We start from the raw sequence: 15806 nt of genomic DNA, 5'->3' as shown, positions 1-15806 counted from the left end.
CGAATTGGCTGCACAAAAAACTATATTTCCCAGCGTCAAAACAAGCTGCGTATTAGACGTGTGGCGTGCTCAGCGTGAACGCGGCTGGTTGTCGGTGAGTTTTATTGTGTGTCAAAAGCATGTTATTCAAAGACATCTAAGGGTTTACTAGTTTAAGTAAGAGTAAATTATTATAGGAACAGTTACATCGATATAAATTGATCTGTCAGCCACTAAAAAAGGTGGCAACTGTGGTGGCAACATGATATAATTATGGTGCCGGATGTTAATTCATGGTAAGCCAATGTTAGTCTATAGTGCTTATTAGAATTAATTATTTTTCTAGAAATATTATAAACATGAAATAAACATCTAAACGATTTAAACAATCAAATGTTGGTCTGTAGTTATTGATGCACTTGGGCCTAAATTTACCTTAAGTTAATCAAAAACGACTTGTTTGTTTAATCGTTCTTGTCAATCAGGCTGTTTACTTCTCTTTCTAACATGCTGTAAAAGGGTATAAATTATGTTACTTTTAGGGTGTCACCTCTCTTTCTTACACACTCTCTCGCTATCTCTCTCTTGCTCTCACTCAGAGAGCTCAGTGATGGAGTTTCCAGAAGGCTTTAACCAGCTTGACCTGCTGGAGTCTCATGGCCACATGATTCCAGTGGGGACAAAGAGCGGCTGGGTGGAAGAGGAGGAAGGAGATGATGAAGATGAAACCTGTCACACTGAGGAATGGTATCAGGAACAGGAGCTTAAATTACAAGACACTCCATCTGAACTGATGTTATGGGCCGCTGAGAAGAATAGAGTAAGTGACCTTAATTTCGAGCAGTAGTTTTCAATCCTGGTCCTGGGGACCCACCGCTCTGCACATTTTGTATAGCTCTCATATTTAAAGGGATCATAAAATGGAGAATTAAAAATCAGGAGAATTACATCACATCCGTGTCGCATACGGTGAGTGTAGTCACTCAAATTCAGAATCAGACTCAGAAGGAGCTTTATTGCCAAGTGTGCTTGCACACACAAGGAAATTTACTGTGGTATTGAAGCTTCCGTTGCACATACATAAATACAAGACACAATACATTTTAAGAATAAAATATAAAAAAGTATATACACAGATAGGTTTAGTCAGAATAAACATATTTACAGATTATGAACATATTTACAGTATTGTTAATAATATGAATAAATAGGACTGACTTTACAAAGATAGTGTTCATTAAACAGTGAAAGTATTGCACTTGCAGTCATATGGGAGGCATTTAAAGGGTTAGTTCACTCAAAAATTAAAATTATCACATGATTTACTTACCCTCAAGCCATCCTAAGTATATATGACCTTATATGATCTTCTTTCAGATGAACACAATCAGAGATGTACTTAGAAATATACTTGCTCCTCCGAGCTTTATAATGGTTGTGAATGGGGGGCCACATTTTGAAGCAAAAAAAAAAAGCATCCATCTGTAATATAAGTAATCCATTCGGCTCCAGTGGGTTAATAAAAGCCTTCTGAAGTGAAGCGATGGATTTTTGTAAGAAGTTAACTAGTACTATTAACTATAATAACTAGCTTTCGGCAGACGGCCGTATGCATCGATTTGCGGCGAAAAAGCAACCTCTGACCTGACACGTGTGACAGTGACGAACATGGAAGCTCAAAGGATAGCGCAAACAAAACACCTGTCACGAATTTGAAGTCTAAAATGAGAAATTTTAAAGAGAAAGTTTGGAGGATTTTGGTATAAGAGAAGAGGAGCTTGAGTTTGTTGCCCACAGTTTGTTTGGAGATGCAGTCATTTTTGTGCAGGGAGAAGAGCAGTGGAGAGAGGACACATCCCTGAGGAGCACCAGTGCTGATAGTGAGAGTCCTGGATGTAAGTTTCCCTAGTCTCACTAGCAGCTGCCTGTCTGTCAGAAAGCTGGTGTCCACTGACAGATTAGGGTGGGCACGGAGAGCTGAGTCAGTTTGGATTATAGGACATCAGGCATGATAGTATTGAAGGCCGAACTGAAGTCCACAAATAAAATCCTTGCACAGGTCGAAATGTGGCGGTCCCATGTTGATTGCATCATCCACAGACCTGTTTGCTGATGTCCTTCAGGTGGGCCAACACCAGTCTCTCCAATGACTTTAGGTCTGTAGTCATTAAGTCTAGTGATTTTGGGTTTTTTGGGACCGGAATGATAGTGGAGCATTTAAAGCAGCTGAGAACTTCACACATTTTTTTTTTTTTAAACCCATCCAGAGCTCAAATCAGATCCTAAAATTCTGTATCGGCAGATGGTTTTCACACTGTGCAACCTCTGTGTGACTCCCCTTAGGAAATTAATGACTTCTGATCCATCTGCTGTTGTTTGTCGTGCACAGTGGAAAGGTGACTTGAGAGAGCCGGGTTTCTGTGCTTGCGTTTTGGGTGTGTCAGTCACTCTCAATGCTTATTGCACTTGATAACTCTTTTTAACATCAAGCATGTCACACACTTTATTTTCTGATTCATGCATGTTCTTTTAGTAAAAAACTAAACAAAAACATTAGACGCAATTGTTTTGCTTACAAAGGACATACAAAATTTTAAATCACTTTGTAATAATGGTACTTTATTTACAATTAAACAGTACATTAATATGTATGATAGGACTATTTAATTACATTTTTTGAAAAACCGATTGTGTATTTGTATGCATAAATGCATAATTGTTCACATCAGCATCATGTTGTGTTGTAAAAAATTATTTTCCACAGCTGTAGGGTACATGTGATGGCACAGCTGACAACATACAAAGAGCTTAAGCTGGGAACACAATACATTACTGTCAGCAGAAGCTCAACCAAACCTGAACGACACACAAGAACAAACCTCTTCTGGAATCTCAAACATGCTGCGTAACAAATGAGGTTCATTCTCGTGTGTTGCACAGCACATTTGAGCTTCTGGAAGAGATTGGTTCTTGTACGTCATTCAAGTTAGGTTGAGCTTCTGCTTATGTTCACTGATCAATGTTTACATGCGAGTAAAAGCCTAAATTAAATCTGTTCATCATAAAAAGTGATCGAGTCTCTTCAGAAAGATTCATATGGGTTAGTTTTACGTCTCTTTATGAACTTTTTGAAGCATCAAAATGTCCGTTGCAAAGGCAGTCAATTGACGGAGAGACATAGAGGCTCTCCGTCAGGCTTAGAACAACATGAGGGTGAGTAATTAATGACAGAATTTTCATTTTGGGGTGAACTAACCCTTTAAGGGATGTAGAATATGGTCATGCAGAAAAAGGCATTAATGTGTGCTTTATAAATACTAATAAACAGCCAATATCCTAGTAATATGCCTGCCAAAAAGCAACTAATTAATAGTGAGAATTGGACCCTAAACCATGTGCAGAATTATTAGGCAAGTTGATTTTATGATCATATTTTTTTCCAAGCACATTTTACCAATTCCAAACCACATCAATATTAATAACTACTATTCATTTTGTATTTAATTATTTATAAGTGATATATAATTGTTCATGAAGGCTGGGAATGAAAAACGCCTTATATTCAGGTGTGCATAATTATTAGGCAGGTTTTCTTTTACAGGCAAAATGAGCCAAAAAATGGATTTAACTCAAAAATTAGTCAAATTATTAAATGCTCATGAGAAGCATGCAATACTGATGCAGTACTAGAAATTGCAAAGTTAAGGCATGACCACTGGACAGCAAAACGCTCATTGGGTCAGCAAGGTCAGACAAAAACATGTGGAAGAGAAAAGACACATTAACTGCAAAAAATTAAGAATTAAGGTGAAAAATCAAGTGTGAAACCATCAGGAACCCTTTGTCTCCAACGCCACCATTTTCCAGAACTGCAACCTACCTGGACTCTCCCAGAAGTGCAAGGTGTCAGGATCTCAGAGACTTAAGTTAGGTAAAGAATCCTAAAAAAATTACATATCATTATATATGGGCTTTATAGACGGGTAGATTGAGAGTGGACCAGCATCTGCAAGACAGACTTCTCAGGATAGGAGATGGACTAAAAATGAACAAATGGAAAATGGTGGCGTTGGCTTAAAAAAAAAAAAAAGCAATATTTTACTTTGTTCTAACTGGTATTTGGATCTGGAAAGAAAAAGTAGCCTAGCGTTTTCACTCAGAACATTTTAAATTCCTGATTTGTGAATCATTGCTTGATTATAGATTTAAAAAACAGCACTAGATATTTTGTAATGAAGGAAATTAATCTTGAAATAAACTATGAAATGTCTACTCAATTCTCAGCTCTTCTTACTTAAAAAGAGAAACATAGGCATTTTTGAAAAAAATAAATTATTCAAGACACATTGCTGTGACATCAACATGCATTTAACATTCTTACAATCACCATAAGAATGTCTACCTTCACCATGAAAAATTGGAGATCAATTTACTTTTATTATTTATAACAGTAAGAAATAATTACAAAAATAAAATAAATAAGAACACAGTGAAAATTATTAGCAACACCAAACATAAGACATTTACCCCAGTTTCACAGACAAGGCTTAAGCTAGTCCTAGACTAAAATGCATGTTTGAGCTGCTTTAACTGAAAGTAACTTGCACTGACATATCTTAAAATATGTCAGTGCCATTGTTTTGTCTCAAGATGCACACCAGTAATGTTTTTTTTCTGGTAAACGTTTATAAAAGCTACTTAAATACCCTGATTGAACTAAGGCCTAATCCTGGCTTAGGCTAAGCCCTGTCTGTGAAACTGGGCCCTAATATTTAACATTTCTTGTCGATAGCATAGATAGATGATATAAACAGATATTGCCTTCTTTTCTGATTAGCAATAAAATGTTTTTAGTACTGCCCTGCCCTAAGTCCATGTTGCCTCTCCATCCAGGACCTTGCTTGCCCATATCCTGCAGCCTTTTTTTTTTCATTAGGTTTGAGCTCCTCTCTATTCGTCAAAGACTAGAATCTGCTCCAGTCGTTGGAAACAGTCTTTATGTGTGTTGAGTTCACTCTTATAACGTTTCAGTTGTTAAGTGTGTCACCAGCTTTAGAAAATGTGTAAAGGAGTCAAAACAGCGGCAGGAATTCCTCAGTTACATATAAAAAGAAAGATCTACTGCAAGAAGACACATTTCCGATGCCTGAACTGAACTGTAAAAACAAAACAGGTATGCTTGAACATTCTGTCCTTATTAGGCTTGCATATTGTGACATCACATCCTGTTTTTGATTCTTTGGATGTCTTTGGTCCATGTTGCATTTATATTTCAGTTGAACCGCACCAGAGTTTGTTTGGAAGCAGACCAAGACCTATCTTTTCTGCAGCCTCAGTCTGCTTGTTTGGTGCGCACCAGGGTTCGGATGGCAGCGTTCACACTTATTCAAATGAACTGCACTAACAGAGCAATCGCACCAGAGTTCATTTTAATCGAACCAAACCTTCCAAGTGTGAACACACCCTTAATCTCAAGACTTTGAGACTTTTCCTGGTTAAATAATGGTTATATTAAAAATTAATAAATGAAAACCACAAGACACCGACAGACAACAGTGGTTACATATAAATATATTTAAACTTTATATATTAAAACACAGAAAGGAGTCAGCAGTTAACAGGTTAATGTAACGTTTCCCATGCCAGGACTAGCAAAATAATTGCAGCTTACAGTGGCCAAATCTGCAGGATAATCTGTTTTGCTCTCACTGTTGATCAGCAAGTCCTGCAGACTGGGGTGATTAACAAGTCATTTTTGTGGAATCCAAAAAAACTTCCACGCTGGCGAGCTAACTTTCTTGGAGCACAGGTAGAGTGTCTCGTCTGTCATATTCGATGACATGCTTCTGCACGGCAGCTGCGCGCTTTGTCTGCTTGTGTTTTATGACAGGTGCTAACCAGCATTAAGGTGCAATACCACCACCTACTGTACATTAGGATGTCACTGGATATTAGTCAGGACATGTCCCTAGCATCTTTATTAAATTCTATGGCCTTGAAATGGGCACTTCATAATCTGGCAATTTGTAGTACAACTTCTGCATACATGTTCTTCAAAATTATATTATATTTTGTCCTGTAAACTTTGTCATTACCAGCCAGGTTGACTTGCACCAAGTTTTCTTCGAGAAAACATTGCGTTTTCTTTACTTTCAAGAATATAAACGATAAACGTGAATTACTGTAGTGATTAAATGTTATTCTTTAATAAAAGAAGCATTTATCATTGTTAGTTCATGTTAACTAATGTAGTTAACTAACGTAAACAAATGGAACCTTATTGTAAAGTGTTACCACATTTTTTTTAATAAATGCTGACAAAAATGTTACGGTACACAGACTATAAGATGCCAAATATTTAATTGATGAGTAGCCAATAAAATTTATAACCTATGATATGATTTTTACTCCACAATTCAACATAGATATGACAACATGGCAAATCCATTTTGGTGCCTGGATGCCAGTTGTTTCTATGAACTGCAGTGATCCATCTGCTTCTATTTTGAAAAAAACTGTAAAAAGATAGCCCTAATTGGTGAACCTGTTTGTACAGTCAGTTGCACAACAGCTCTTTCCCATTTTAGATGTGTTTTCGGTGCATTCAAGCTGAACACTAATGCTGCCACTCAGTCTTTCTGCCACTCATTGGTGGGTAACCTGAAATGTGCAAATATGGTCGCAGAGTGAAATGACTTTCCTTGAAAGAGACTTTGCTTCAGTACGCTGAATAAACTACACTGCTCAAAAAAAAATTAAAGGAACACTTTGAAAACACATCAGATCTCAATGGGGAAAAATATGCTGGATATCTATACTGATATGGACTGGGTAATGTGTTAGGAACGAAAGGATGCCACATCGTTTGATGGAAATGAAAATTATCAACCTATAGTATAGAGGACTGAATTCAAAGACACCCCGAAAATCAAAGTGAAAAAAATGATGCAGCAGGCTAGTCTATTTTGCTGAAATTTCATTGCAGCAACTCAAAATGGTACTCAGTAGTTTGTATGGCCCCCTTGTGCTTGTATGCATGCCTGACAATGTCAGGGCATGCTCCTAATGAGACAACGGATGGTGTTCTGGGGTATTTCCTCCCAGATCTGGACCAGGGCATCGCTGTGTTTCTGGACAGTCTGAGGTGCAACCTGGCAGCATCGGATGGACTGAGACATAACGTCCCAGAGGTGTTCTATTGGATTTAGGTCAGGCGAGCGTGGGGGCCATTCAATGGTGTCAATTCCTTCATCCTCCAGGAACTGCCTGCATACTATTGCCACATGAGGCCGGGCATTGTTGTGCACCAGGAGGAACCCAGGACCCACTGCACCTACGTAGGGTCTGACAATGGGTCCACCCTCATGAAGTCTGTTCTGATTGTTTGGTCAGAGACATTCACACCAGTGGCCTGCTGGAGGTCATTTTGTAGGGCTCTGGCAGTGCTCATCCTGTTCCTCCTTGCACAAAGGAGCAGATACCGGTCCTGCTGATTGGTTAAGGACCTTCTACGGCCCTCCATCTCCTCCATGCTCTTGAGACTGTGCTGGGAGACACAGCAAACCTTCTGGCAATGGCACATATTGATGTGTCATCCTGGAGGAGTTGGACTGCCTGTGCAAACTCTGTAGGGTCCAGGTATCGCCTCATGCTACCAGTAGTGACACTGACCCTAGCCAAATGCAAAACTAGTGAAAAACAGTCGGAAAAGATGAGTAGGGAAAAAAATGTAAGTGGCCTTCACCTGTAAAACCATTCCTGTTTCGGGGGTCGTCTCATTGTTGCCCATCTAGTGCACCTGTTGTTAATCAGTTTCAGCTGCTTTGGTGTTAATGAAATTAACAACCCCCTCTGCTACTTAACTGACCAGATCAATATCCCAGGAGTTTAACTGACTTGATGCTATTCTCTGATTAAAAAGTGTTCCTTTAATTTTTTTGAGCAGTGTATTTTATGCTTAATAAATTGACAGCCTGTCCACTAATCTTCAATATGTTTGCCATTTAAATACTTATTTTGGAGTGTGCTATATTTAGAGTTAACAATGAAATGTTCTGTAAGAGCAGTCACAGACAATTTTGCGACAGGTAATATTCCATTTACAGCCCTTCTTGTTAATTTCTGTGGTATACGCAAACAGGGATTTACTGTTGTACAACTCACTGACATCAAGGCAATAATGTGATTGTTTTATGGGGTACACGTGATCGAAGCTGACTCTTACTCTTGCTCCAATTGTAGATTGGCAGAGGTTGTTTTCCCGTTATATAAGATATCTTCATTGCATTCACAAATGTTTGTCATATTTTAAAACAAAACTATTTATAACTTTTAAAAGTGCACATATTGTTTACATACTTGCATAATACAAATGCGACATTTTTATAATTTTTTTAAAGTTTTAGATTTTTGCAAAGTAAAGTGACACCACTTGCCAATACAAATGAATAATGATCCAGTAATAATAGCATTACCATTCAGCATTCACCTCAATGGCAGTTGCTCGTTAACAGAAGAAATTAAGTATTGATGCATTAACCTTTCTTTTTTTTTTTTTCTTTTTTTTTCTTCTTCCTTTCTTTTACAGTTAGCAACAGTAGAACGTCTCCTCACATTGAACCCAACACTCGCTAATTGTCATGATAGCGATGGTTACACCCCTCTACACCGTGCTGCCTATGGTGGCCATTATTCCATGGTCTCTGCTCTTTTGAATGCTGGAGCGAATCTTCATGCGAGAACGACCGATGATTGGATACCGCTACATAGTGCCTGTCGCTGGGGTCATGCCGCTGTAGCTTCTTGTCTTTTGCAATGGGGGGCAGAGGTCAATGCCTTGACAACGGGCCGACTCACACCACTTCAACTGGCGGCTGGAAATGCTGCAGCTGGAAAGACGATTGAGCTATTGCTATCACAGCGCACCCTACAGGCAGGACTGAAAAACAGTGCAGGAGAGACTGCTTATGACATTGCACATCGCACAAGTGAACATCACAGACTGTTTGAGATGGCAGAGCCTTTTAATAACATTTATTGACACGTGTGTAAGTGTTTAATTTCTGACATAAAGCTTAGAAATTTGTTTTGTTGTGAATTAAAGTTGAGGTGATGCTTTTCTATGAAAAATAGGAGTTTGACATTTAAAAAGACTAATGTAATCCAAGATTGTAATGCATCAGCATGCAGTTAATGTTTACAACAATGTGTAGGCCTAATTATAATCATTGAACGTTTTAAGCTTGTCAAGAAGGTTTTGTCTGTGCATGATGTGATTTTCTTAACATCTCCACACAGCTTACATTCTAAAGATGAGACAATTATTTTTATTTTTGTTATAATTATGCATTCGCAGGGAGGAGCAGTACCATGTCAACCAAACACTGTATGTACAGGTGCTGGTCATATAATTAGAATATCATCAAAAAGTTGATTTCACTAATTCCATTCAAAAAGTGAAACTTATATATTATATTCATTCATTACACACAGACTGATATATTTCAAATGTTTATTTCTTTTAATTTTGATGATTATAACTGACAACTATGGAAAATCCCAAATTCAGTATCTCAGAAAATTAGAATATTGTGAAAAGGTTGAATATTGAAGACACCTGGTGCCACACTCTAATCAGCTAATTAACTCAAAACACCTGCAAAGGCCTTTAAATGGTCTCTCAGTCTAGTTCTGTAGGCTACACAATCATGGGGAAGACTGCTGACTTGACAGTTGTCCAAAAGACGACCATTGACACCTTGCACAAGGAGGGCAAGACACAAAAGGTCATTGCAAAAGAGGCTGGCTGTTCACAGAGCTCTGTGTCCAAGCACATTAATAGAGAGGCGAAGGGAAGGAAAAGATGTGGTAGAAAAAAAGTGTACAAGCAATAGGGATAACCGCACCCTGGAGAGGGTTGTGAAACAAAACCCATTCAAAAATGTGGGGGAGATTCACAAAGAGTGGACTGCAGCTGGAGTCAGTGCTTCAAGAACCACTACGCACAGACGTATGCAAGACATGGGTTTCAGCTGTCGCATTCCTTGTGTCAAGCCACTCTTGAACAACAGACAGTGTCAGAAGCGTCTCGCCTGGGCTAAAGACAAAAAGGACTGGACTGCTGCTGAGTGGTCCAAAGTTATGTTCTCTGATGAAAGTACATTTTGCATTTCCTTTGGAAATGAGGGTCCCAGAGTCTGGAGGAAGAGAGGAGAGGCACACAATCCACGTTGCTTGAGGTCCAGTGTAAAGTTTCCACAGTCAGTGATGGTTTGGGGTGCCATGTCATCTGCTGGTGTTGGTCCACTGTGTTTTCTGAGGTCCAAGGTCAACGCAGCCATATACCAGGAAGTTTTAGAGCACTTCATGCTTCCTGCTGCTGACCAACTTTATGGAGATGCAGATTTCATTTTCCAACAGGACTTGGCACCTGCACACAGTGCCAAAGCTACCAGTACCTGGTTTAAGGACCATGGTATCTCTGTTCTTAATTGGCCAGCAAACTCGCCTGACCTTAACCCCATAGAAAATCTATGGGGTATTGTGAAGAGGAAGATGCGATATGCCAGACCCAACAATGCAGAAGAGCTGAAGTCCACTATCAGAGCAACCTGGGCTCTTATAACACCTGAGCAGTGCCACAGACTGATCGACTCCATGCCACGCCGCATTGCTGCAGTAATTCAGGCAAAAGGAGCCCCAACTAAGTATTGAGTGCTGTACATGCTCATACTTTTCATGTTCATACTTTTCAGTTGGCCAAGATTTCTAAAAATCCTTTCTTTGTATTGGTCTTAAGTAATATTATAATTTTCTGAGATACTGAATTTGGGATTTTCCTTAGTTGTCAGTTATAATCATCAAAATTAAAAGAAATAAACGAAATATATCAGTCTGTGTGTAATGAATGAACATAATATACAAGTTTCACTTTTTGAATGGAATTAGTGAAATAAATCAACTTTTTGATGATATTCTAATTATATGACCAGCACCTGTATACAACAATTATCTCAACTACTGTCTTAAAAATACTTTCAATGCATATAATTTTTAACTAAACCCGTTTGATATATGTGGATGTATTGTATGGAATTTAAGAACTGTAATTGGTCACTATTTAAAATTTTCACCATTTGAATTACTTTTGCCATTTGTTTTATTTGACTTAAGTCAAGCTGTAATGTGACAAATGAATTTTTAAAGTACGAATATTCAGTGTAGTCTCTCAAAGAATACAATTGTTCTCATGTCCTCTAGATTAAGACCCACAAATGCTTTTATGACATCTGAGAAAGTGAAGTGTCTGTGTTTGCCTTCAAGGTGTGTGAGATTGAGAACTGTAAAAGTTCACTTGTTTTGCTCTGGTCCACAAATTTAGTGCATGGTATTATGAAAAATTACAATGAAACGGTATACAATTGTTTCAATACTTAAAAATGTCAAACTTACTAGTAGAAATAGCAGAAGTTGACTGAAGTGTTTTACAACAATAAATGCAAACCTACAAAAAATAAGAACATACACTGGAATAAATACATTAAAATGCTCAAAAAAAAAAAAAAAAAAAAAAGTGGACAGCCACAACTATGAATTGATATATATATATTTTTTTACTTGCTATCCACTCGTGAGGGATAAATGTTGAAGTAGGTGATTTGGTTTTCCTTTCCAGTTAAACCCATAGCGCCATGGGTGTAAACAAAGACCCCTTTAAGCTGTGACCCGGTGCCACGTCGAGCACCTGCAATATAACAGTAAAAGGACTTAATTCAGGGTAAAGTACACACTCTCCATAAGGACGTCGCAAACTCTGCGCTTTGAGCTTCATAACAAGCTTTCCTGTAGAAACCGAATGTGTAATCTATATACAATACACGAAAACAAGTTCAACATTCAGAGCTATTTTCTAAAGCCGGGTGAACAAGTTGGACTGACATAAGAACGCGTTTTGTTCAAGGGAATCACTTGTGCTGAACGGATGAAGGACAATTAGTGTAACATAGATATATGGACACCCACTCCATATGTGGACAGACAACAATTCATACAGAAATACTCTAAGACCTGCAAAGGTGAGCAGCGCGTGCCGACAGAAACAATGTCGCGTTGGGTTAATATTTCCGAAGTCATACCAGTGGGTTTTCGCTCTGGCTTTGGGGTATGCGATTGTATTATTTGTTTTAAGTCTAACGAATGTTCCCCTGTCGCGGTTAGATGCATCCACAGACGGTGGGTTGCGAACCGAAAACTCAAATGTGACGCTTCTGATCTGGTGGAGGCCCTTCGGTAACCGGGATCCCCTGCCCGACTGTGCTGTGCGTTATGGTATCCAGGGCTGTACCCTTACCACGAAGAGAGGCGCGTACGACCACGCTGATGCCGTTATCATACACCACCGCGAACTGATGCGCAACTGGAGCGCGCTTCCCAGTGCTCCACGGCCTCCGCGCCAGAAGTGGATCTGGATGAACTTTGAGTCTCCGAGTCACTCCGGCTCTTTGATTGGGCTAGATGGGGTGTTTAACCTTACCATGTCATACCGTCGAGGCTCGGACGTCTTTCTGCCATATGGGTACCTGCAGCCCCGGTGGGAAGAAAGAGATCCTACTCCACAGGTCAGTGCGCGGCACAAGCGTGGAATTGTCGCGTGGATAGTCAGCAACTGGAATGAGCAACACAAAAGGGTGCGATTTTATCGGAATCTCCGGCGATATGTACGTGTGGATGTGTTTGGACGTGATGCGCGTGATTTGATATCTGATAGCGTAGTGCGCACCGTATCCCGGTATAAATTCTACCTGGCATTTGAGAACTCTTTGCATACAGATTACATCACGGAGAAACTGTGGAGAAACGCTCTTTTATCAGGAGCAGTGCCAGTGGTTTTGGGACCGCCACGGGAGAATTATGAACTCTTTCTTCCTGCTGATGCCTTCATACACGTTAAAGACTTCAGCGGCCCACGGGCTCTTGCTGCGTACCTGAAACACCTGGACCGAAACCACTCCCTCTATCAGCGTTACCTGAACTGGACGCGTCACTACAGCGTACATGTGACGTCATTCTGGGCGGAGCATTATTGTATGGCCTGTAGAGCTGTCCAAGCCAGCAGACACCAGAACAAATCGGTGTCTGATATTGCTCTTTGGTTTGAGTCTTGATGTTTGCGGGATTCTCTTCTTGTTTGCTTGTGTGCGCGCGCGCTTGGTATTCGTTATGGGAACCAAATGTCCCCACAAGTATAGTAATACCAGTAAATTTTGACCTTGTTGGGCACTCATTTTTGGTCCCCAAACTCCCCATGAGGAAATACGCTTATAAATAATACAGAATGATCTTTTTTGAAAATGGAAATCTAATATAGCAGAAAGTTTTCTGTGACGGCTAGATTTAGGGGATAGAATATACAGTTTGTACAGAATAAAAACCATTATGTCTATGGAGAGTCTTCATAAAATATGGAACCCCAACGTGAGTGTGTGTGTGTGTGTGTGTGTGTGTGTGTGTCAGTATAATCACATACTCTTTCACTGTTACCACTGCTACCACTGTCACAAAGTCTTACATATATTGCAGGTTTAGGAATTTTAAATTACATCAATATCATGTATGTAATCTTTTCTGATATTATGTATTGTGTAGGTTTGTTCATTCAACAGTCTTGAATACAACCTCATAATTTACCTATTCTTGAGCACACACAGAGTTCTGTTCTACGCAGAGAAACATCAAATCTGGGAGCATCCTCCCTCATGAGAACATTTTTGTGATTTTAACATGTAAACGAAGCATTCTGGTGCACTCTGACAAGAAAATAAATGGAAAAACAAAACAAAATTTGCTTCAAGTAAAAAAAATAAATAAATAATAATAATAATAATTAATTGACACTAGGGCTGGGAATTGACACAAATTTCACAATTTGATTCGATTTTGATTTAGAAGCTTGCGATTTGATGACCTTCAATTCAATAATGATTAATTTGGGGGCTATCAGGTACAGTACATGGCAAATTTCCTCAAAGAAAAAAATATCTCTCAACTAATGCTGTAAATACAGGGAACCACGGCTGTTTTTTTATGTAGGCCTAAACATTTAAATGGTGGCTGTCATAAAACAGATTTATACATTCAATATTGAAGCACATGTTAAGTACAAATACAATTAATATGCAATAGCCTATAGTGCATATTTAGCAAAATGCTCCTCTCTAATTTCATTTTTGTAGCTGACTAATGAGTTTTTGGACATTGAATGGGTTTTCTGAGGTAAATGTTATGGTAAATGTGACATTTTTACAAGCTGTTTTATTGACGCGTTTCCACAGTTGAAACACAGATTAATCGATTACATGTCACATGATATGGATTTGTACTGTATCTTTCAACCTGATGATGTTCATTCATGTTTATGTCATGTTGTAACTAATAAAGCAGAAGAGATGATCGGTTCATGTGTAGGGGTGGGACGAAATATCGATATGGCGATATATCGTCGTCCTTCTCTGTGCGATACTAGAATCGTAACTTCAAAGCGGCGCTCAACACATTAATGAGGGAAACGTGAACATAAGTTAACTAGCCTAAGAAAAAAAGGGTTTTAACAGGATGGCATACAGCAGTGTGAGTAAAATAGATGCCCCAGCCATATTTAAGTTCAAAGTCTTGACGCACTTTTATACCATTGATGTGACAAACGTAGACCTCTTTGATGTTCTTCACCGAGCGCTTAGATATACACGGGAGTGTTTGAAAGCATATATTAGAGATCCGCTGATAGATGCCTGCTTTTGAACGCTCCCGTGTATATCTGTGTAAGCGCTTGGTGAAGAACGTCAAAGCGTCTGTTTGCACCTGGTCACTTCATGCATTTTCTCTGATCGGGCAGATATCCGATCGTGAAAAGCTCATTTTACATATTAAAATGAGCTTTTATCTTCAGCATATCATATATATCATATATATCTTATGCAATTTGACAAATGTGCACTCCTGGTTAAACATTTGGAATAATTTAGATTTTTTTAAAAATGTTTTTCTAAGAAATCTCTTGCTCACAAAGGCTGCATTTATTTGATCAAAAATAAATTTACGATTGAAAAGAAAAGTTAAAAGTTAAATTTACAATTTAAAAGAGCTGTTTTGATATATTTTAAAATGTAATTTATTCATGTGATGGCAAAGATGAATTTTCAGCAACATTACTTCAGACTTTAGATTCACATGATCCTTAGTGCTTAAAGGGATAGTTCACCCCAAAATGAAAATTATCTCATAATTTACTAACCCTCAAGCCATCCTAGGTGTATATGATTTTTGGCCAAAAACAATCAGAGTTATATTAAAAATATCCGGGCTCTTCTAAGCTTTAAGTCGCAACCATCTCAGACCACTTTCAACCCATCGTCACCAGATCAGCACGCTCCGCCCATTCGTTCGCTTTCCCCAGAATTCTGATTCACCACACCTGCACTTCTTCTCAGTTCTCACTATAAAGACACACACAACCTCCACTCCTTTGTCTAGTCTCATCTCTATGTACACGAACAGACTCCTACACCATTGTAGCGTCTGGATAGATCCGGCTAGTCAATCAACTTTGGACATTTCAGAATGCTTTTAGCCTCCTGAACTGTGCATGTAAATCACGAATCGGCTCCGGCAAGTCCGGGACCAATTGCCCCATTGGCACCTTTGTTACCCCAGGAAAGAAAAACAGAACATATTCTCACCAGCTCCAGAGACTTCAAAGAGTCACCCTGGTGGGACTAAAGGACATATGGTCACAGACACTGGCCACAACCCCAATACACACACACATACAG

At 39.0% G+C, this 15806-nt stretch overlaps 2 protein-coding genes across 3 annotated transcripts; both read left to right on the top strand.

The window, feature by feature from the left end:
- Positions 1 to 13: 13 nt before the first annotated feature.
- On the top strand, positions 14 to 11119 carry ankrd49 (ankyrin repeat domain 49). 2 transcript variants are annotated; one of them, XM_051862183.1, is made up of 3 exons: positions 14 to 94; positions 579 to 799; positions 8567 to 11119. In XM_051862183.1, the coding sequence occupies exons 2-3, from the start codon at positions 590 to 592 to the stop codon at positions 9017 to 9019; spliced, it is 663 nt and encodes a 220-aa protein (XP_051718143.1). In that variant the 5' UTR covers positions 14 to 94; positions 579 to 589; the 3' UTR covers positions 9020 to 11119. The 2 variants fall into 2 exon arrangements, with proteins under 2 accessions (XP_051718143.1, XP_051718142.1); XM_051862182.1 differs by lacking the exon at positions 14 to 94 and adding an exon at positions 99 to 275.
- Positions 11120 to 11352: 233 nt separating this feature from the next.
- On the top strand, positions 11353 to 15538 carry LOC127495354 (alpha-(1,3)-fucosyltransferase 4-like). The gene has a single exon (XM_051862151.1). The coding sequence runs from the start codon at positions 12006 to 12008 to the stop codon at positions 13140 to 13142; it is 1137 nt and encodes a 378-aa protein (XP_051718111.1). The 5' UTR covers positions 11353 to 12005; the 3' UTR covers positions 13143 to 15538.
- Positions 15539 to 15806: the final 268 nt, after the last annotated feature.

This window comes from Ctenopharyngodon idella, chromosome 15 (genome assembly GCF_019924925.1).
Source record: "Ctenopharyngodon idella isolate HZGC_01 chromosome 15, HZGC01, whole genome shotgun sequence".
Lineage (NCBI taxonomy): Eukaryota > Metazoa > Chordata > Actinopteri > Cypriniformes > Xenocyprididae > Ctenopharyngodon > Ctenopharyngodon idella.
This window is presented reverse-complemented; position numbering and strand designations above follow the sequence as displayed.